This window comes from Drosophila sechellia, chromosome 3R (genome assembly GCF_004382195.2).
Source record: "Drosophila sechellia strain sech25 chromosome 3R, ASM438219v1, whole genome shotgun sequence".
NCBI classification, from domain to species: domain Eukaryota; kingdom Metazoa; phylum Arthropoda; class Insecta; order Diptera; family Drosophilidae; genus Drosophila; species Drosophila sechellia.
The window spans coordinates 10115198-10138733 of record NC_045952.1 but is presented as its reverse complement, the minus strand read 5'-3'; the positions used below and the strand labels follow the sequence as shown (position 1 = coordinate 10138733).

The 23536-nt window shown below is 42.3% G+C and overlaps 2 protein-coding genes across 5 annotated transcripts in view; both read right to left on the bottom strand.

Annotated features, from left to right (window-relative positions):
• The window catches only part of LOC6613753 (sex determination protein fruitless), a 99342-nt gene that overhangs the window by 67868 nt on the left and 7938 nt on the right, over positions 1 to 23536 (bottom strand). The gene's annotated exons all lie outside the window — the stretch shown is intronic.
• On the bottom strand, positions 307 to 22803 carry LOC116801787. Its single transcript, XM_032723311.1, has 2 exons — positions 22745 to 22803; positions 307 to 1912 (listed from the first exon to the last, which is right to left on the bottom strand). The coding sequence occupies exons 1-2, from the start codon at positions 22768 to 22770 to the stop codon at positions 1555 to 1557; spliced, it is 384 nt and encodes a 127-aa protein (XP_032579202.1). The 5' UTR covers positions 22771 to 22803; the 3' UTR covers positions 307 to 1554.

Sequence of the window (23536 nt, the reverse complement as noted above, 5' to 3'; positions counted from 1 at the left end):
TACCCGCCGCCCCGTTTTCGCCTGTTTAGCATTTGGCCAAATGTGCGTAATTTACTTAGCCCAATTTTCGCCATTTCCAAATAAATTTCTTGTTTACTCGCTTTATAATTCCGCCAGGTTATTGAACCCACCACCCACAAATACATATAGAAAAATGAACCAATTTAGTGGCTCCCACTTGCTATCAAATTCGGAAATTTGGATGAGGGCTGCCATCTCTCGACGCCCTCAATTATGTCACCCTCAAGTATTTCGGGTCGCTCATAAATTACGTTGAATGAATTTAATTGCCACGACGCATAAATCTAAAGCGCTTCAGTTGAGTTTTCGCCGAAAAAAGCGAAGTGCCTGGGCTTGGCGCCGGGCAATTTATTAAAAGTATTAGGCGAAAAATTAAAATGGGCAGGAGAAACATCAAAAGTGGCATGGAACGCAAGATGCGCTCATAATAAACCTGTTTTTTAAACGAAAGAATTAAATATGCTTTATAAAATGTACTGAATGCAAACAAAGAAGATCCACTTCATGTCATAAGTTAATTTTTGATTAATTATTATTAATAATAATAGTTGGCATATGCCCGCAGTTAGGGTATCAAAGACCCGATGACGACGCAGTGCAAGGAGAATAAAAAATAGAGAACTCGCAAAAAAAAATTCGCGCATTTGCCCTTGAAATAAATTTTAGTTTGCAAAAAACAAAAAAAAAAAAGTAGGAAAAAATGTGCGATTTTTGGCTGCTTTGTTTCTGCTCTGCTTTTTTTTATTCGACCGTTTTCTTTGTGTGTTTTATGCTGTTTGCATTTTGTCTAAAGTTTAGATACACTTTAGCGCAGGAAGACGAGACGGGCGACGAAATCGAATGAAACAGAAATAAATGTTTTAGTTTGCATTTGGAATGCTTTGCATGTAATTTAAAAACTGGTCTAGCGGGGCCTCGTTCCAAGCCAAAAAAACAAAAACCTTCGCTCGATTCGCTAAGTTTGCCAAAATTATGCGCGACTGCCCTCGAGCACCCCCCTCCCCCTGATTCACCCCTCATCATACCATCAAGTTGTCGTAATTTATTGTAGACGGCAATGGCAACAACAATTTGGCAAATACGGAAGTCTATATATCTCGCTGCGTTTCTGCCTTTACTGGTGTCTTGGCTTTTTGTTTGCCTTTGTTTGAAATGTAATAAATTTTGGCCAAGTCGCTGCGAAGTCACTGCAAGCCGGTCGCAGATCGATCGATCTGTGTCCCTGATTTTATTTTTAATTATTAACTTGGTTAATGAATCTCGCCGTCTCGAGAGTTCGGAGCGCAGTTCGGATTTGGTTTTGGTTTCGGATTTGGAACGCGCTGCATGAGAACAGCCTTCAAATCCGCTGACCTTTGCTATTTCGATTTTTGCATATTTCTAGCAAATGCTATTGGACGACCCGCAGAAAACACCGAAAACATGTTTGCATATGACACTCGAGCGGATTTTTAATTGCCGCAGCCGCGAAACTAGCTTAGTTCATTGATTCGCTGCCTGGTCGGATTGCGGACTCCAGATTCCAGGGTCCAGCTAGCAGCTAGCAGCTCTCAGCTTCCAGAATTCCAATTCCCAGCAAGTGCCGGGCGGTGCATTCACCTCTTGCGTAATGAACACCAACAGCGCCACCAACGGAGCTAAGGACTGGACCTGGTCCAAGGCCTGCAGTTCGCAGTTAGCCAGTTTGGAGGCTGGGTACTTGGATAGTTGGATACTTGGATACCGGGTACTGGGATCTACGCTCTGGACTTGGCGCGCAGCTGCGTTGCAGAAATTAGAATTAGAATTCGCCTGGCTCTTAGCGCGGCCAAGGAGGAGATGGCCCAGGCTGGAGCCGCTGATAAAGCCATGCACAAAAAGCCAACGCCAAAGTCGCAGTTTTAGATAGGCACTGAGAGAAAAGGACATAGGTTAAAATAAAATAAATATCCGATCAGTAAGCTACTTGCTATAGAAGATATCCAATAAAAGCAATGGATGCCCAATGAAAAAGAATGTGTATAATTTATGGTAAAATACATTCACCAAATCTAACTTTAAAAGAGACTTACATAAATGAATTAAATAAATAATAAATATTGATAAAAAACTAAATTATATGCTAGACAAATTTATGTTTATATTTGTTCATATATATGTATGACATCTATGAGTTGAAATATACAGCTATAACCTTCTAATTTATATTACAAAAACAATCTGCTATGTAACTTATTTAAAATCAAGGATTTTTAAGATCCTGCATTACTAGATTTTAATATAGAATATTCAAAATAATTTTCCTTGTGCATCCCCGGGCGGGTAATTCCTTTGCGCTACAAAAATAATTGCAAATAAAATGCAAGCAGCCCCGCCGTTGCACCTGAGCAGTTGAGGTGGATACGGGATGGGGCGCGAAGTTGGAGTTGGAGCTGTAGCTGGCTGGGCCAAGAAGACATCTTTTGGCCAGCACCTGTGCGCCAAGGCGTTTAATTCCATACGAAAACAAACAGCCCAGAGAGAAGTGTTGCCCGTGTGCAGCAGTAAATGTTGCATGTTGCTGTTGCTGTTGTAGTTGCAATCCCTGTCCTCGGCCTGAGCAATGCGGCTGTTAAAGTAACAGCATCGAAGAGCCGTTATCAATATCTGGTTTGTCCACTCAGCGGGCGCTGCAGATGCAGCCCAGCATCAGACACTCGCACATATAGCCATACGTACGTACGTATGTATATATGTATATATATATTCAGCGGGATGAAAAGCAGGGGAGGGGAGCGTAAAAGCAGGGCGGCAGATTGGGCCAATGTACCTGAGTGGCAGCCACTTTCAGGCGAAGGAATGTGTTCAGCAGCAACATGGGGCAAGAAGCGGTCCTAGGGTAACTGCAAATGTGACCATTTATATGGCACAATAAACATTTGGCGTTGCCCGTGCTCGCATAAGTGCACTCGGCAAAAATCAGCAAATCAAATATACAGATTGCGGGATGTTTCATCAAATGCGAGTGTTTTATGTGGAGAGAGTGGAAGAAATTGAGTCTTTTATAATATAAATATATCTCATAGGGTAAAAGTCCTTCACATCAAGTTCGTTGTTCAAACTGAATTTCTGTTATATAAGCTACTGAATCTATGATACAAATTACACTACAAGTATTTATTTGCAGTGCTTCCGTAGTTCCCTGTAGTTTTTGTTGCTGTTCTGGAGTGTTATCCCGTGCCGAGGCTTAGTTAGCCAACTATTCCTTGGCCTGGGCTAACCAACGGTTCGCCTCGATTTTTTCTATTAAAATTACCATCAAGATTTACATTTCAGTAGGCAACAGGTTTGGGCCCCTTTTAGGCAAATGTGGGCAGCAGCATCATCAGCAGGAGCAGTCACTTCTGGAAGGGTAGGGGGGATACTTGGAGGTCCGTGGTCGTGGCTAAATGCCTTGGCGGCCTCATCTGCCCACTCGCCACTCGGAGCGTCCAGAAACGCTCAAGTCAAGTGGAAAATTGCAGGCATTTGCGGTTGCTCCCATTTTGTTCGCGTTTAATGTCCATATTTAGCTGCGGGAATCAAGCCGGCGAATGAATGAACCGGCCAGATCAATCTGGAAACAATGGCTATAGCAAATATAGCTTATCGTGGGCCGAGATTGCTTGTAGAGTGCTGAAATTTACCACGAGAAGATGGCAGGACTTATTTTTACTGGCCTAAATTCACCGTATGAACGGCTGAATAAGTAGGAAGTTAATTGTGTGTTTTAAATCAATTTCAAATGGCTATATATCCTAATGTTTAAACTGTAAACTGTACTAAAACAATGTAGAGCAAAATCAATTGGTTTTCCATAGTTGTTCGGCAGTTATTTCTTTATTGGTTCTTGACCAGAGTGCATTAACAGCAAAATAACTATTCACGATATTACTTAATTAAAATAACTTGGCTTTTATGGCCCAAAGTTAGACGCAACCTTAATTTTCTTCCATAACATTTCAATGCCAATAAATAACGAAACGCTCAAACTTTAAATAAACAATTTTCAAAAGCCTTCGCCATCATTGCCCAATAAACCATTTATTTGGTTAACAGTTAGGCGAGGAGGCACAGATTCATAATCGCCAAGAACAGAAGTTCCTTGGCCAAGTGCTTTTCGAGCGGCCATCTAAAAGCCAACTGGCCATTCGCCATGTGCAAACGTCAATCGACGGCTGGCTGGCCAGGCAATAAATTTTAATTTCATTTAACATTTTACAAGCCTTCAGAAGGCATAAACGGAAATTTAAAGCAGGTATACGCTCGAAGAAAATCAAATTGCGGCCCAACTAGGAAGCGAATGGCCCACCACCATCCTTATGGCTCGCAATCCCCCCGATTCTCTAGCATTTCTACGCATTAGGACATCCAATGGCCCAGTCAGTGGAGAGGGTGTATAGGTAGGGGGGGCTGAATCCATCTAACAGCACAACGATGTATAAAACAATTTAAATATTGCCGCCGCTGCACTTGCAACAACAACGCAGGAAAAGCGAGAAACTTGTTCTACACGCAGACGAAATTTGAAGTACATATCTTAAATAAACAAACTATACTTTTTATGACACAAGCTATCTCTTCTTCGAGGAACAAATTCGATTTAAAGAAAAACTTAAATCTGTTACTATAGTTAATGAGTTGCATCCACTATCATATTATGCTATTCATTATTTTCAGTGCAGATGGGTTCGCGGATGCATCCGCAATCTGAAACGGCCAGCCGACGCTAATCTTCATCATCCGCATTCGCATCGTGATCATCGTGTTCGTCAACTGTGTCAGCTATAGGCAACCAAAATGCAATCGGGATCGAGTCGAAGAGTTTGGGGAAGGTACACTTACACGGAAAGAAACAAGTAGTAAGAAACTTAGAACTTACATAGATGCATGTATCTTCAAGTTATTATATAATAAGTAGCATCTAAAAAAAATATAATTGAATAATTTAAACTTTGTAAAACATCAAGAATCCTTAGCGCTAAAACGTTGCATTGGGATCATCAAAGGCAGTCAATCAACTATAGATACTTTTAAAGATACTTTTTTTTTAACAATGAAGAATAATATTTAATTTTCTTCAAGTGCAGAATCAGGGACTCTTGCTGGACCCCGGAGACCTGCGAAGATGCGGAAGATCAACACGCATGGGCCTGGGCATTAGCCTATGTGTGTCTGGCTGTCCACTCTGCTGGCCAGCGCCATGTTCATTTAAATCTACAACTTTTGGAGGGACAACTTGACTGCGACTGGAAATGGGAATAGGAACGGGAACGGGAATGGGAATGGGAATGGGAATGGGACTACAACAACAGCAGCGACTGCCATGTGAGAAAATTGCGCACTTGAGCAGCCTCGGCCTGAGCTTTTCCCCAGCTGGCTGCGAAAACCTTCGGGGCTGGTCCGGTTCACTGCGATTGCCTCTTATATAAAATGAAAATTCCTCTAACAACAAATGTTTGTCCATCCACGGGCAAAGGCACAGCCACATCCTAGTACCTACACTGCAAAATTACCATGCCTGCTTTAATTTTATATCATTTTTAAATATTATTTAAAGAAAGCCGTTTACTTTTAAGAAATCAAATCAGTTGTATAAAATCAAGGAAATGTTCTTTGATATTTTATTATAATTTAAATAAATAAGTAGTTATTAATCTATTGATCTAACCCAAATCCAACATAAGTATATTACGTATACGCCACGTATTACTCTATTAATAGTTGACCATATTGTGTTCTTCACTTTAAATCCTTTTTTTAACTTTAAACTCTTTTTCCCGAGTGTTGTGGCATGCGGCAACCTGGGGCAAATGAAGCCAATGCGCTTATCTCGAATTCATTATTGAAATACTCGTCCCCCTTTTTTTTCGTCCCAGGAAAAGGCCCTAAAAAAATAGAAAGAAATCGGCTGGGGCGGGGAGGCCAGCTAACGGTAAACGGCAAGGGATCAGGGGCAACATCTTAATGAAAATTGAATTCTATGTTTATTACGCAGTGCAAACACTTTAGAGGAGAGCCCGGCCCTGCACATAACCTTTTGAGTGCGATCCCCGAGATGAAGTCCATCGGCCAGAATCTGGCCAGAAACCAGAATTGGGACCCTAGGTCTCGATTTGGCCAACATCGCTCGATGGGCCGAGGGGCGTTGGCGGGGGGCAGAGAGATAGAAAGAGCAAAGAGGACTCGTAACAACGGCAACATGTTCGGCTGATAAATGTAATAATACTAATGGAATCTAAGGGGCCCAAAGCTTTAACCACGATCTCGTAATGCACTAAGAACATAAAACCCAAGAGCATTAATACGACTTTTAACTCGCTTTGGTTAATTAATGCAGAACAAGTGGTGATTAAAAGGTTTATAACATTTTTTTATAATATTAAAAAAGAAGTAAAATATAATGTATTATATTGAAGAAAGATGTATGTACAAATTAAATACAAAATGAAAATAAATTTCTCAGTTATGCCAGAGAATATTCATATTACATATATGTAATATTCAATTTAACTGGTATTTTTGGTAAATGTTAATTTTCCTACTCTATCGAACTGTTCCCCATATCATTCTTCACCATATGAGGTTGAAACTCGCCGCATCAGGTTGCGGCAAACGGAGCCCTGCGTTCCATGGAATGGGATTGGCTCTTGTGGGATCCCACCACTTCGACCTCAACCTGCCTGTCCAACTGTCATGACAAAGTGAATGCATCCTCGGAAATTCGATTAGCCTGGCATACCATCCGAAGTCAAGGGACAGCGACATTCTGAATCGGCGGGCCCCAATCCGCAATCCGCGATCCACCGACGACCAACCACCAGGCAGGAACCAGCAACCAGCACCACCAACAGCTAGGCCAACTCACAGCGAGTGGCCGAGTGGCTCAACACCACCCTGCCACCATCCCATCCCAACCCATCCCAACCCATCCCAACCCATCCCAACCCATCCCATCCCATCCAGCATCCAGATCTCCCCCTCACTTATCACACACACACACACGTGCACCGTGCACCAACATATGGGCACACAATTACATGGGCCACATGCAACTAGGAAGCAAAATGATCTGGCCTGCCAGCACCAACAAAAGCAGCACCACCAACTATCGTCCACAAACCAGCAACAAGAACCGCTCAAAGACCTTGGTATGGGGCCAGAGCCCAGTGCAGCCGAGAAACGGGCTATACAGTGGGGCCTCAATAGCATGGATATATACTCTATTATCGCTATCAAAGGATCAGCTATACTGAAAATTAGAGTTATTTTTACCCAAATTAAGAATGTAATCCTCCACTATGGTATAAACAATATAGTGCTGGATAATATGTACTGTTCAAATGGATGAAAATAACATTTTATATTTATATACAACCATATATATTTGAATCTATATACTAGATACAACTATTGGATTTTCCTAAAATGTACATAATGTCTGAACTTCTCTATCAAAAAGTATATGTATTACAAACATATGTATATAGCATCTAAGGCATCTAAATCCAGTGTAGGCTGTATCCACTGCAAATGCAACGGCAACCTGCCACACGCGGCCTACGTAAGTGGCAAGATCGCACACAGCCGCAGCAGCAGCAGCGTTGCAGTTGCAGTTGCATTTGCTTCAAAGGATGCCAGGCGAAAGGTGGGCAGGTTGGTTGGTCGGTTGCCAGGTAGGTTGGAAGGTTGGTCCATGTGGGACGCCTTTATGCTGATGCTACGGCTTCGACTTGGGCATCGGCTGCTGCTGCCATGCCCCCAAGTTGTTGCATTGATTTAGCAAACATGCATTTTTATAGCCTTACAACGCGCCCAGCTAACAGCAACAGTAACAACGGCAACAAGTTTCTCTATTATTTATTCCAAGCTGACGGCCACAGCACACTGTCAATAATACTTTTAAAATAATTAGGTAAAGGGGTAAATTTTGGATTTTTAGAAAATATTATTAACCACATACGATGTTGAATCATGAAATACTATCGAATTGATTGATTTCAACTAGTATAGTTTGAAAAATCTCCCTTTTTTCGAGTGTGTGCACTGGCTTGAAGGCATTTCCATGTCCGTCCCTGTCTTCAGCTCCTCCCTTTCTATTTGCCACCTCACTTGCCGTCTCTTTCCTCGCTGATTATTTTGATAGCACGAGGCGCACAGCTGCAGGAAAGTCGCCAATTCTGCGCATGCGCAGCAGCATCTGCATCTGCACACCGAAAAAATGAGGAAAATCGCACAACTCTTGCCGTGCAACGGATTAAAGTGTTATTAATGTTTATTACGGCTGAATGAGTTTTAATGTCCGCCGAGGTTATCATTAAAATGTTGTTAGAATTTGAATACCACGTGAGAACAAACAGAGTCCGATCGGCAAGTCTCCCGCCTTTGCATCTCTGCCTCGCTTTTGGCCTGGTCAAAACCAGGGGCCACGTTGCCAGCGGCCGAGCAGGAAGAGCGTGTACTTTATTTTGATTGAAGCTGCCATGGAATTTCTTTTGTGTGTTCGTGGAGATTTTTTAATGATCGGTGACAGGATTATTAAAGTCATTAAGCGGAAAAAGAAGCACGGAAAGAAAATATGACTATTTCAAAGTTAATCAGTAGGATAACAACTACAATTTAAAGAAAAAGCAAATGGCTCTCAAGGATTAGATTCTCTTATATAAAATAAAATACTATAATCTAAAATAAAATACTATAATACCATGATAAAAAAGAAAGATTTTTGTTTTCTGACTTTTAACATCATAGTTTACTTGCAACATTCTATACTAACCCTTTCTTTCTCCCAGTGCACTGTTGTTGGTGGAGCTCGGGACCTAATAATGTTAACTGTAACTGGCGATAGCAGTCGTAAAAGCCGCCACTTGCAACGACCAAACCCCATATGCTGATGCCAAAGTTGCGGTTTGTGCCGCCCGATCATAAAGGCCTCGGTTCTCAGGAGCAGGCTGGAAATTGTGTTTGGGTTCTGTGTGTGCGGGTTGTGCTTTTAATTAGGGCCATCAGCGGCAAACTATGCGAGAGCCCCAAATTACAGGCAAGTGGCCAAAATGCACCGTGCCAAATGATGGCCACATAAAACTGAATGCTCTAATTGCTTGTAATACACATTGTTGCAAAAAGGAAAACACAGCTTCGACTTGTCACGAGATTGAAACTTTTTTCGGCACAAGCAACAGTTTCTATCAAATTATGAGCACTTTGGGTCAGGATATTTTATAGAAATTGATTTCTTTTTATGGTATCTAATGGGTTAAATTTGAAGTCGTAAGAGAAATTTCACAGCTGCCGCTACTTATGAGTGTGGGCTTTGGGATAAGATATCCGGTGATAAGATTTAATGTAAAATATGAACTGCAGAGGAAATTACAAATTTTCTTTATAGCTGATAATATGATCGAACTGAAAGATAATCGTAACAAGTTACAATCTAAATTCGTAGTAAGAATATCTGATATATATTGTAATCAACTGCTGGCAACCAAGTAATCCTTAATGGATGCAAACTTCCACGTTTTGTTATTACTTGGATTAAGCTTGAAGAATTTAGCACAGGAATTTCACACCCCAATAGAACTGTTTGAAACCTAACCCACATTAATGGCACTTCTCTTCTTCAAATGCAATAAGGATGCCTTCGGCTGGAAAATCCTTGTAAGCTGAAAACAGTCCTACGCATAAAACAAAACGATGCCAAGTCCATGGTGTGTCCTTGATGTTGTATTTGTTGTCTTACAATGGCCCTCCTGTTCGCGCCTTTGACTGCACTTACTCTCTTCATTTTTTTTCTCCCGTGCCCCATTGTTGTATGGTGTCCTTATTTTCCTCCTTTGGCGGCTTAAGCAGCAATTTCTCCGCCAACTTGAGCAAGTCGGCGGCTGGCTTTTCATGTCAGGCGGCATTAATGTCGGCACGTTTATCAAATTGCAGCTTACAGCGCGTTGCGGAGCATCTGAAGTCGTTCACTGACTAAAAACTGAATTATAGCCGGTCGGCGGAGAAGCGAAACCGTGAGGATGTCAAATGACAGCCAACCACGTACTCGTCAAATTATTGACACTCGGCTGGAAATATGAAAAATGGCGAATGGCGAATGGAAAATGCACCCGCAGTTTCGCAAGTAAAGTTGCCACAGCATCCTGCTGAAATTTGAAGGTCTCGTCGCATTATGTAATGAAAAGTTGCCGGTTCACGCAACTGCCACGCCCACACAAGCCCACAACTACATGCACGGCAAAAGCGACGCGTGCACTTTCTTGGTCAAGGTCATGGCGGAATCAGCGAATGGAAAAACCCAACAACTAAAATTTCAAACACGAGCCAAACGAGACGACGCCCAAGTGGGCGGCCAGCAATGTTGGAAAACGCTTTTCTAATACGAAGTAATAGCGAAAGAGGAACTCAAAAAGGGGGTGGTTTGATTTAGAGGTGTGCAACACTGGAAGAAATTGGGGGAAACTATTGGCAATTTCAAAAAATGTAAGCTGTACACACTGCTCAAGAAAATAATACAATAGAATGTATACTGAGTTTAAATTAAACTTTTATTTAAGCATTTAATTTCCGGGATCTGAGAACAGCCATGCTTAGAGCTTATTTCTTGATTTGTAAATAGTTCACGTTTTTTAAATATTTTTTTTATCGAAATTGAGTTAATTATTTTCAAGTGCACTGGTAATCGATTGAGATTTCAGTAACGGCGAACAATTGAATTCAACTCGAACTCGGTCGGCAAAAAGTTACCAGACAAAGGCGGCTCCAAACTCCTCCGAAAGCTGCAACTTCTCCGTTTTCCGCGAAGTTTCTGGGGATGTATGGTGGAAAGGGGCGTGGCAGATGCTATATAGATGCAGTTCGATGCCGGTCGCAATTAGCAGGCTAAGCTAGTGGAGACTGCAATTTTAATTGCTTAGCGCTGCGCCATCTGGGGGACAAAAAGAGAGCATTGCATTTGTGCATTTTTCTTCTCTGCGCTTTTTTTTCTCCTCCCCTCCTATTTATTTTTTTATTTTCGACCGTTAGATGCGAGATGGCCAAGTTTGTATGGGATTGGGATCGCTGTCTCATTTCGCAATAATCAGCGACAGCGAAATGGAACACAAACGTGGCTAATTTTAAATTGTTGCAGTTTAAATTGTTACCAGTGGCTGGTGGTGTTTCAACTGGTCGCAAGTCGTAAAAGAAAACACCGAGCATGCACCGCTCATATGTTAGAAGCAACATGAGCAACAATTGCTGAACTATCGCAGCAACATCATATCATCTCATATCGACCTGGAACCATTGAGATGCCATCGACCGGCCGAACGGGGCGTAATCGTTATGAGGCATCGTTAAAAGGTTCCACATGGCGTCGTAAAAATTTGTGCATTAATAAACATTATGCAACATGCGACAGAAAAATGATGAGACGACTATCAACACTGTGATTCGTATGGTCATTTTGAATGGTGCACTGCAAAGACTTCGATTGCTCTCCATGTAACTTAAAACTGTTGAATCAAAGTTCGGTTTTATTTACTATATGTTCTTGCCTCTTTATGTTAACAAAAAAAACTAATTAACTACATATAGTATTTATCTATATAGCTATATCTTTATAAAGTACTTGACTTATTTTTTCCAGTGTTGTTTTAGTTTCTACGGAAACGATGTCCTTATTGCTTTCCCAGTGACAAAGTAACCCATCCAGCCAATTCTGTGTGTGCAACTTAACCCTCCTGCGGCGAGTGAGTTTTTTTTCGAAATAGGTGGCTAGTGGAGGGATCGCAGTTATAACGAGATTCAGCCCGACCAGTTAACTGTTGTGCATTTAACGATGCGTTTATTAATGCCACAAGGGAGATCGTGATCGGAAGTTTAGAGGTGCGGGCCTTTTAATGCCCCTTTATCTGTATTATCAACGCACTCGGATATCTATTTTACGACCATGTAATTAGCTGACCAGCAACAATGTGACGAAATAGCCACCTTTTGAAGATTCAATCATATGAGCTATCCAGGAAGTCAAGTATGTCTTTAAAGACTCCTAAACTTTAGAATGAAAAAAGATGTTCGGTGAATTTCTGAAAGACTGTTGAACTATCGGCCTGCGATGTCAAATGTGAGGCCCATTCTATAAGGAAAAAGTTATGCAATCGGCTGCCCAAGATTGCAAACCGATACATTTCCCATTGCATTGAGCAGATGCCACAGCACATTTCTCATGCGCAGCCATTTATGGCATATGGATTGCCAATTGTCGATGGCCAAGATCGAAGTTGCAAGCACCAAGCTGCTAGCTCCAAGATCCAAGATCCGACCAAGATCGATGAACAATTTAACGGGCAGGCCAACTTGGCTCGGACCTGCCTTCAGTTCTAACTGTCCCTCTGACAAAATGCCGCAACCTGCAAGTGTAACTGACACACAGACAGTTGGTCAGGGCAAGAGAAATAAAAATAAGATGAAATAAAATGAAAATAATGCTGGACGATGAGGATGGGGATTGGCGGATGGTGGCACCAGATCCAGCACATCCAGCAGATGCAGCAAATGCAGCAGATCTAGCCAACGAGACTAAGTATACAATGTGCAGGCAGGGAAAAAAATAAATCAAATTTTCTCATCAATCTCATCGAACATGAAAATGCACTTTCAAAACGCATTAAATAAACCATAACGGCACGCATGCGCCGCTGCAAGGGAGCAAAAGAAACAGAAACAGCGACTTCGAGGCCGTGTGGCAGGGGCAGCGTAACAGGCCGCGTAAATCTTTCACTTTGAGCCAAATGCAGCACAGCTAACTGCGGCTAACTGGAAAACTAGCGGCCGAGAAATAACGTAAACGATAAACGCGCATAGGCAAGTGCAGCCCCACTACCTCGAGGAATACGAAGGAGGAGGGGCGGCCAGGCCAGGCCAGGAGATGAAAAGGCAGCCACCCAGCTGGTTAACGGAGATGCCATCGACTGCCAAAAAAATAGTTAAGTCAACCCTTAAGTGGGAACAACTTAGCCAAGTTAGCTGAGGGAATCTTCCAAAAAGTGAATAAATGAGATTCCAAACAAAGCTAAGTAAGTTATGTTAAATATTACAAAAAATGTCTTAAATGTAAAAATGTACAAATAATATCAGCCAATCTTTGAATTTTATCTTAGCAGAATATTCAAAGATTTTTTTATTTATTTCATAAAATTTTAAAAGATTGTTAAATATATTCTACTTATGCAATGAATATTTCCAACTAAAATTCATAACTAAACATTACGATTTTTATAAAAGTGGAATAAAAAATGGCCAAATGGTCAGCGCTTTTAGCCAACGACTCGCAGTACTCGCTGTGGCCTGGCCATATTTGGCATTGGCTTTGCCCAAACTCTGTGCCTCTCAGACACGCTGCGACTGCGCTGACAAATTGCTGTGGTTGTTGCCGTTGCCTGGTGTCGCCAGCAACATGCAACAAGCGGCAGCAGCAGGCGGCAGGCAGGCGGCAGCATCCGATATGCCGGCGAGTCCTCGAGGCAGCGTGGCACACAAATTTGGTAGCACGCCGCACGGCGGCACTCAATAGTGTCCAATAATTCATAACGCAGCCGTCGCCGTTGCCAAAATTGGCAAGACGCTTGATAAGCCGACGCTTGTTGTTGCTGTTGTTGCAACTGTTGTTGTTGTTGTTGCTGCTGCTGCTGCTGTTGTTGCTTCTGCGCAGCCGCGCGTAATAAATCTGAGCAATTTGTTGCGCACTAATCGGCAGAGGTAAAGCTGCAGCCGCCGTGGCTTTCGTTAGCCATTTCAATTGAAAGTATCTATCGGCTTATGGGTTGCAGGTGTCTTGGCCAAAAAAACGACGCAGCGGGAACTTCAATTAGTGGGCTGAATAAATCAGTTTAGTAATTGCAAAGCAGATATGCAAGAAGATGTAACTAAACAAGAAAAATTTGCATGCAAGCGACCAAAAGTTATGACATTTTCTTTAATACTTTAAGCTATTTATACCTACAAACTCATGTATATAAAAGTAATAACTAGAATGCTAATAGGTAAAAATAGAAAATAATCTGGAAAACATAATATTTTTAAGCCCTTTTTAATTTTTTGATTATCTACAATTTCATTTTTTGGGGCACAAGTGCAAAGTACAATTTACTTCGGTTGTTTAGGGTCCCAATCTTATAGTTCATCCCAGCTATTTTTCCACTTCATCGGCCAATTCGATTCAATAACTCGAAGCGCCACAGATTCGCCGGAATCTCTTGGTTGGACTGACTAATAAAAGCCATAATTTCGTTGGGCAAATGAAATTAGCATGCATTACACAACGGCAATGGCCAATAACGGCACAAACCTGCCATTGATCCTTGGGGCGTCCCATTGGGCCATCGAGTTGGCTCTTTTCGTGAGCGGATGCAGTTGCAGTTGCCTGTTGCCAGTTTCCAGTTGGCCAAAGCCGCCGTTCAGCCATTCCCTGCGCATGTCTGACTGACTGACTGAATGACTGACTGGCTAACTGATTGACTTGGCTGGGGGACTGGGGGACCGAGACTGGTACTGGCATTGGGATTGGGATTGGGTCTGGGCCCGAGCATCAATGAAACCTGGCGGATGTGGCCCGCCGCTGCCGCAGATGCTTCACGCTGCTTTGCTAACGGGATCGTTGTGGTGCATAGAGAAAAAAACTAAGGATTCTACTCCAAGTGTAATCTTTTCTTAAACTCATTTATATTTATGTTATAATAAATAATATGTGTGAATGATTAGTTCTTCAATTGCAAGAGATTTTAAACTAAATCTAAAAATTGCGATATCATTATATTTTCCACCATGTAGCATCCACTTCCATTTGCTATTCGGGATCTTTCTAATGGTGCACGCAACTCCAATTGCATCTGCATCGCATTTGCCGCTTCAATGACCAACTGAGTGACCAGCGAATGGACCAACACACAGCGGATTTTCCTCGATTTTCTCATCCTGTTTTTCTCTCAAGGCCCGAATATTTTTAGCTGGGCGCCATGGAGTATGCATTTTTTATGTAAATGATTTTCTTCTTCGCTGCCCGTCATTAGTTATGACGGATGATGTTTGAAATTATTTAAATATATTCAATTAATACCAGCGGACACAACATAAACAAGAAAAGAAGTTGGGGAAAATCTGCTCAAACTTGATTTCATTAATTGCCTGAAGATCTTATATGTTCAACTGCATTAACGAAATAATCACAGAGAATATAGTGACCAAATTCCACACATATCACGCATACGCTCTGTATGCCGCAATCAAAGTCTGTGGAATGTGTTCATCTTCGCCTGCCTGGGAATAAGTTAATAAAATAATTGAAGTACATGACATTAACAAGCTTAGGCCGACATAAATGTGAGTTGGCAGTAACGAGAACAAGGCCAACACGGCGATGGGGAGATGGGGCGATGGCAAGTCGGGGAACAAGGCGAAACAAGGAAAGCGTGAAGCAGACAATCAATAAATTTCTGGCTAAAAGCGCCTAGGCATCAGTGGCAACAGGCGATTTCCAATTGTCGGATTGCCCTAGACTGCCGCGTGTTCTGGGTTCAATTTAAAAGATTTCTCTTGAAAATTGAATACCAAATAAAGCGCCGTAAAGCACAGTAAGAGAAGTCAGCCAGGAAAAGACCAAAACAGTAACCGAGCCGGGCCTGAATATGATTTACATGCTGCACTAACTTGGGAGCCAAGTGCATTCGATGGATGCAGGCATTAGAATCACTGAGGGAAAACTAGATACATTTGCGAATTATAGTAGCAAATAAGGATAACATCTATTAGTAAGTGAATATTTGTTGAATATCTGCTTAAAAGTTATAAAAAAATTATGAAATTATTTGAAAGTTTTAAGCAAGTTTTATTTTTACATTTAAAATATATAAATATTCTTTATGATTGTGGCTTACCATAGTTTTAGCTCCAAGCTGAATGTATACAAATTTCAAAACATAAATAAACCAAAAAGTAGGCGTCATTTTGTGCTGGGCCGTTTAGTCAATTTTTTTTAGATCCCAAACTAATTGAATTGATGAGTGTTATTTTTCATTGTGTGGCAGAATCAGCTTAAGCAGTCGCCGCTTGTTGGTTTGGTTTCTTTGGTCGTGCCACGTTTGCCACCTGTTCTGTTCCTGTTGCAGTCACTGCTTATTTCTATTTTTTTTTTGTATTTTTCTGCCGCCGTGTTGGCTTCTTTCTCCCGTTATTGTTGCTTGTTTAGCCTTGCCTTGCCTTTATATCGTTAGCTAATTTTATTGTTACAATAACTGTTGTTGCTGCTGCTGCTGGCATAAATGGCATTGCTGCTGCTGCTGCTTGCTGCTTGCTGCATGCTGCAAGTTGCTGCTGCAAGTTGATGTCGGCTATCTCTCGCACATCTTATGACCGGCCTTGCTACCACTCGTATCAATTCTATTAAGCCTGGCACTAGTTCCAACCCGCCACCCCGCTGCTGCTCCGCTCCTCTGCATGTGACTAATCATGCAGAGCCAATCATGCCACAAGTTTATTTATTTTCACGTTGCAACTGCCGGCCTTTGGGGTAAAAGCAGCAACAACAACGACAACAACAGGCGACAGCAACAGCGAACAGCGAACAAAAACTGGGTAATCCACTTGAAAATTCCTCGATTTTCGCTTCCTTTTCAGCCGCACATATAGATTTCCCATTTTCCATTTTTTGTGTGCGCCTGTTATCGCCTGACTATCAAGGCTGCTGCTTGTTCTCGTTATTGTTCCCTGTTATGTTGGCTTGTTTCGCTTTTGGCTTTCCTCGGATCGCTGGCTGTTCGAATTTTTATAGAGTGAGTTATCTCCTGGGCTGTCGTGTAGTCCGTCCGTCGCAATGAAGACGACATCCCCCACACGTGGAAAAATGCACTAAGATAACATAATTATTTCTTTTTTCTTTCTCTATATACAAGTAACCCATTTAGTACATATTTATTGTAATAAATAAATATCTAAATAAAGCTATATTTGCTTACATTAAATTCGATTGGTATTGACACAAATCACTTAACGAATAAAAAATTTTGTAAATTTTCCTGATCTACGATCTACGAAAACAGTTTAATATTTTTCTCAATACTCTGGTGCATGCTTTGAGTGCATTTCCATTGGCAAATGCCAGAGTCAGCTGCACTTGTTGTTCTCGTTCAGTCGGCGAGTGTATCTGCGAGTGTGCATCTGCACATCCGAACATCCGAACATCTGGGCAGCTGAGTATCTGAGTATCTGTGTGTGACGTTTACCGCTATCGCAGCTGTCACTCGGACTGGCCGGCCGTTATGTGTCCTTGAAAGATCTCTAACTGGCTAACTGTTTCAGCCTCCACCTGCCTACTAGCCCCTAACGACCATTGGCCATCGGCCATTGCGGAAATTATAATCCACTCAGATGAACTGCGCTGCGCTGCCTTCTTCCGCGGCATCTTTCTGCCGCCGAAATCAGAACAATGGAAGATATCGTTTCGAGTGGCAGAAGTTCAGGAACCCGTCATCCATCATCCCACTTCGGTGACGTGACCCAGGAGAGTGTCATGTAACACAGATTTGCGGATGTTACATTTATATTGCTCCCATCCAGACAGCCCGAAGTGGCTTTGTGTGAACTCTGATTGGATTGGGGGCGGATAAACAAATCTGCGAGGGATTGCAGCTATGCAGGTGTCACACTCAAGTGCCAAACCGGATTCTAGGTAAGCCAAATAAAATTTGATTTGTGTGAAACGAAGTCGGAGCTGTGGCACTTGCGAAAATTGTCGTCACGTGGATGATTTATAGTTAATGGTTATTGATCGCAAAGGTTCTGTAAAGATTTACATACACTAAAGCACTATTTACTTTCTTAATAGTGTGTATACACGATTATATACTGAAATACACTTCCTTATAAAGAACATAGGTATCATCCTTGTCTAGGCTTATCGTATAACTACCATCTAGCGTGGCATCGGCCTACACATTTCCCAAATAAATCTTAGTCACACATCAGCGAAACCTGTCAACTTTTTGCCTACAAGATTAGAAATACAACCTGGGAAGGCATCCTCCTCATCGTGATGCAGATTTTTCTTATTGTGGTGGAAAATCGAAGAGATGTCGAAGTCAATGTCGCTGTCGATGGCACTTGCTCTTGGAAAATATTGCCAGCGAAGAATGCAGAATTCAGAACAGACCAAGCGTAATTGATAAAGACCGACAAATCCGTTGATGGCTATGTTAATACATAGGAGAATGACCGATCTTTGGGATCGGAACCCATGGAAAGGGGTGTGGATCTGAGAGCGGGAGAAGGCTGATCAATGTCGCTTCAAAACGATCTTATTGATGGCAGGAAGACAAAGACCAAAGATTGCCTGCTAATGCCAGCTTCAGGATCGATTTAGCGACGCGTGCAGAACCAGTTGTACTTAGTTGCATGCACTGAGCGAAAAGTATTGCAGGAAACATATTGCTAATCATGAACTATAGTAATTTTGGAGACTTCTTAGAAATACATCAATTTTATAATATGAAATTATAATACAAGTTGCTTATAACGTCATTTTCAAGGAATTATGTTCGATCGCTTAGCTTTTTTTACTGAAAATATGGTTAAGTAAATGGTTAAGATCATTTTAGCTTCTTCTAATGAAAATATGTAAAATGGTTAAGATCGTAAAGGTTTAGTTCCTTATAATTTAATAATTTATTTTCCCCAGGTGTTGCCCTCATCAAGTAGCCTTCGATTTTCGTAATGATTAGCGCCATAACAGGAACTGCTGCTGCATCTTTGTGATTGCGGTTAGCAGCTGATGGCAGTTAGCGGAGCAACTACCACACAAAAGGTAGCTAACAATGCAACTGCAACAACAACATCGACAACAGCATCAACATCAGCAAACTGGCTGCAATTAGAGGATGGGCGTGGGGCGCGGCTGGGGCGCGGCTGGGGCGCATAAATTGCGTTAGGATAATGATCGCGCTTTGGCACAGTAAATCGCATTTCGAAATGCAACGGACACCGGAGGTACAGTTCGAATGTGCAACCTATCTCTCGATTTTTCCGATCCTATATTTTCCACACCAACACTGAACTGGTCCGGCAACAAATTTGACGCGCGCTGCTACAAATGAGCGGACCCAAAGAAAGGGGGCAAAAGAAAGCAGCAAGCAGCAAGCTGATGTAGCAGAAAGCTGAAGGAAAACCAGTAGATGGTGTGTGGATGTGGAAGGCCAAGAAGCAGCGGCCAGCGTTTTGGCCACGCATGCTGGGGCGCCATTTAAATTGAGATTTATTGCCGGCCACTTTTGCTGCAGGTGCACCATCAACTTGCAACGGCAGCAAAGACAAAACTGTAAAACCGCCGGCCACCGCTCGGCTTTTGTCCTGGCTAAAATATAACAGTCAACAAATCGCTGAGCAATGAAGATGAAGTTATTAGGCGACTTATCTCGCCAGCGTGTTGCCAGCATTTTCTTTCTTTTATAAGTATTTTCCGCTCACCTCCCGCCTCACAAATCCGTGGCAAGATTTAGAGTAACGACAAAGCTTAACAAGAATTTTAATTCAATTTGCTTGATGGCAGGAAATTGGTCTCAGCTGTGTGCTGGCCACATCGCTCTGCATCAAACGGAAAATAATTTGGAAATATAAATTTAAGGCGACTTTACAGTTTTCACATTTTCAAAGTGTTTTACAAGAAATTATCATTTTTTGACACTTTCAAACCGAGTAAATTAAAACCGTGTGTTGCTCATTTTAAAGCGTGTAAACACGGGGAAAAATCAATAAATTTTTTAGTTTTTAGATTTCTTAATCTGAATCTTAAGCTCGCATAACTATTTGGCATTTCTATTTATAAAGGTTAGGCATACTACATTTTCGGAACATTGCTTAGATGAAAACCTTATAAAGCAGCATAAAAAAATATTTCAAAAAATAAAATATTTCTATTTCAAATTATTACTCTTATTTTGGTAATCCCTGTGACCAGTGTGCCTCAAATATATTTAATTGCAATTGACACTGATTAGCATTTACACGCCAATGCGGCGGGGCGTTAAGTAGCCGAAGGCATCTAATGAGTTTGCCATGTGGCAAAACATAATTTCTGCATGTCAGTGACTCAGCAAGGAGGCAGTGCATCCAGGTGGGGATAAGTGTGGCAGATTGGAAAGGCGGGGCCAGTGGGGCAGCTGATGCAGATGGGGCAGGTGGGGCAAGCCAGGCAGGAGGCACTGTCAATGTTGCGGCTAATCCTGCTCATCATCTACATCTACAGTTGCCGGCACGAATGCGATTTTGAAAAATCACAAAAAAAAAACCGGTTGTCACTATTTGATGGAAAAGTCTGTGATGTGGTTGTTGTTATGCTCTTTCGCTGCAGTTGTTGCTTTTGCAGGGGGGCACCTGCTGATTTTATCCTTGCCGTTTTGGCCATTTGGGGGCTGCAGCTTCTGCTGCTTCTGCCTCTCCATTTGATTGTCTGCCGTTGATTGCCGCTGATGTCTTGCAGCTGTGTCGCCTGTATCGTCATCGTCTGCTGCAAATTAAGTTGCTGCCTGCTAGCATTTACATGCCGGCCAACTGGCAGCTTTTGATGTTTTAATGATAAGATTTGCGCGATTGATTTTTCCTGGGTGTCAAATCTGCTGTTAAGCTCGGCTCCGATGCACTCAGCCAAAAGTTGGGTTTGCAACAAAGGTTCCTCGGGACTTAATAATCATAAATGTGTCTTTTCTTCTATATGTCAAATATATCATGTGGCTTATACCAACGTTGGTTGTTAAACATATATAATACTTTAATAGGTTCTTTTCTTTAATAAAAATCCAAATTTTGTGGCAGTGTTAGCCGTTGCGCGTCCGAAAAGTGGCGCAAAAACGTGCCGCAAAGATTTGACTGCCTTGGTGCCACGCCTTCTCAGCCGCCCCCACCTAGCATCAAGGTCAATGGGTTAATGCGGCATCAGTCGGTGATTCGGTGGTCCACTCCACGCCACGCCACTGCACTCCAGTGAATTTCTCCACACTTTCGACGCCCGGGACCCGAGTGTATTCCAATAATTGCCACTGCCGGCAATCCGCAAGTGCAACTGTAAGTGCCACCGTTTTCAGCCGGCGGCCAAAGAGTCGACGGACGGATTGACAGCGGAGCAGCAGCAGGAGTTGGAGCTGGAGCTGGAGCTTGAGCTGAAGCTGGAACTGCCACTCAGCGGCAGACGGCGCATGTTGGCCATCAAATGTCCGTACTAAACATTTAGATTAGACCAGAGACGATTCTTCCGTCAGGAATGCCATTTTTTATGGAACAACAGCGGTAGCCAGCAGAAGTTGCAACTGCAGAACAATCGTCGCGACGATGGGGTCTAATCTAGTTAAATTGTTGCATGCAACAATCGCAGCAGAAGCCCACTCGCCGCGTTTGCAGATACAGATACAGATACAAATACAAACGGCAGATACAACTACACGATACCAGCAGATAGTCGGATAATTTCGTCGGGCTAATTGCGAAAAGTGCTCCCGTGGCGGAGGGAAAAGCAGCAGGACAAGTGAAAGACAGCGGCGCACGTGCGGCGGGGGATCAGAAGGAGTCCCGCCACAAGCACCCTGCCCCTTCTGCCCTCAGCTAGATTAGTCAATCTTCCCTCGAAGCCATGAAAAGTCAAGCACTTCGAGAAAAGTGCATTCAAGTCTATGCTGGAGAATCCAACAGATAATCGGTACTAATCCTACGCAATCCTGAATGCAGATGTTTTGCCTATGAACTGAGAACGTGAGAAGTGATTCGTTGATGGCTATAACTATAAGCAATAACTATATAATAAAATATTAAAATTATGATCTACTTTTTAAAATTTCTAGATAAATTTAATCTTTGAAATTTGGACTACTACCAATTTGAGCCATCACAAAGTTCCCTATTATTTTTTACTATCACTTACTCTCAACTAATAAGGTAATATTATGCTAGAACTAAACAAATATTCAAATAAACTGAAAGACTTTATATATTTTCTTGCAGTGCACCGATTGCCATTTATGTAAGTGACACCTACGAGGAGGCCGCCTGCAGGAAGTCAAGCGGAGCTGGAACGGCAATTGTGTTCTATGGGCCCACAAATAATAGCTTCATTGGGCAGCCCGGCAGCAGGCTGAAGGCAACAGGGAGCAGGGAGCAGGCAGTTCGCCAATTTCAATGCCAGTGGCCAAAATGGGCAACCTGAAAACAGAGAGCTGAGAACTGAAACCCCAAGCCCGAGCCCAAACCCAAACCGAAACAGGCACAGTGGCCGGGCCGTGTCATGGAATGGAATCTGGTCTGAAATTTGCATTGTCTCTGGTCGGTGGTCGACTTTGGCCTAAACTTGGCCAAAAATGGTCGTTGGCATGGCTGACATTATTATGCTGCTGATGCGACTCCCTAATGGCTCCTGGCTCGAGCATTTAAATGTCCATCAATTTATCAATTAAGTTAGCAACTAAACAATTAATTGTCAGCCAGGGCATGGGAATTTATATCCCCTGTAGAAAAATCGAAGTATATCCAGTCGTACTCACGTATGAATGGGTAATTGCTTTTTTGAAGTCTTCTTGGTGGTTAGGAAATGAAATGAAATGAAATTAATTTAATTTGTTTGGATTACTCTAGCCTGTTGCCTATTCATTTCAATAATTGATCTTTTATTTTGTTGGTTTACGATAAGAACTGTGTAATCTGTGCACCAACTCACTTGCGGACTGAGTTCTTTCCCAGCATTTATGGGAAACTAAAACCGAGCGATTTTATGACCGCGACGATTCGACATTTACTAACCGTTTGCATTGGCAGTCCATCCGCAAAATTTCGAATCGACTGCATGTGACAATAAGTGCAGTGCAAAAAGCTGGTGCATAGTAAAAAAATAGTAAAAAATGCAACGGCCGTCTGAGCGGAATTTATGGGCCGCACACATGGCGCCAAAGGTAAATGTGGGCGACCAGGTAACTGTGACAGCAGCGAAAAAGGGGAAAAGGCGACAGCAGCCGGCTGAAGGTTACATTTTCTTTGGCCCCTTTTGGCCACGCCGCACAAACTGCCAAAGAAGTGCCTCCGAAAAGGGTGGCAAAATGTTCAAAATTACTAAAGCCGCTTACGGAGAATGCAGGCATATTTGTTTCAGCTTCGCATTTGGTTTTTGTGGCACGTTGGCGATGCGCTCGTGAGCCGCCAATTTTAGCCACGCACTGTGGACGGAAAATTCGAAATTGAAAATAGATATTTCTTAGCTAGCAAAAGATACTTCAAGATACGATCTTATCCTATAGATTCTATATGGCTCATAAGCAAATAGGCATTTGAAAAATAATTTGCTAGAGGGAACCGTGTTCTATGGCAATATTCATATTACATTCAATTGACTTTCAGAAGAGCTCTTAGCAGTTACAAGCATCTCGGATTTAACGACACCCACTTTAAGTTCTGTTGATAAAGTTATAAACTAAGTGCTTGCTCCGCGGAAGAAGAAGTGAAATGTCCTCGGAAA

Bases quoted from the DNA above. Each gene is read 5' to 3' on its own strand.
- LOC116801787 (XM_032723311.1), bottom strand. From the start codon at position 22,770: ATGCTGGGAAAGAACTCAGTCCGCAA. The intron at 1,913-22,744 runs GTGAGTTGGTGC...CTTTTCTCTCAG, and splicing joins GGAAAGAACTCAGTCCGCAA to TGCCTATCTAAAACTGCGAC.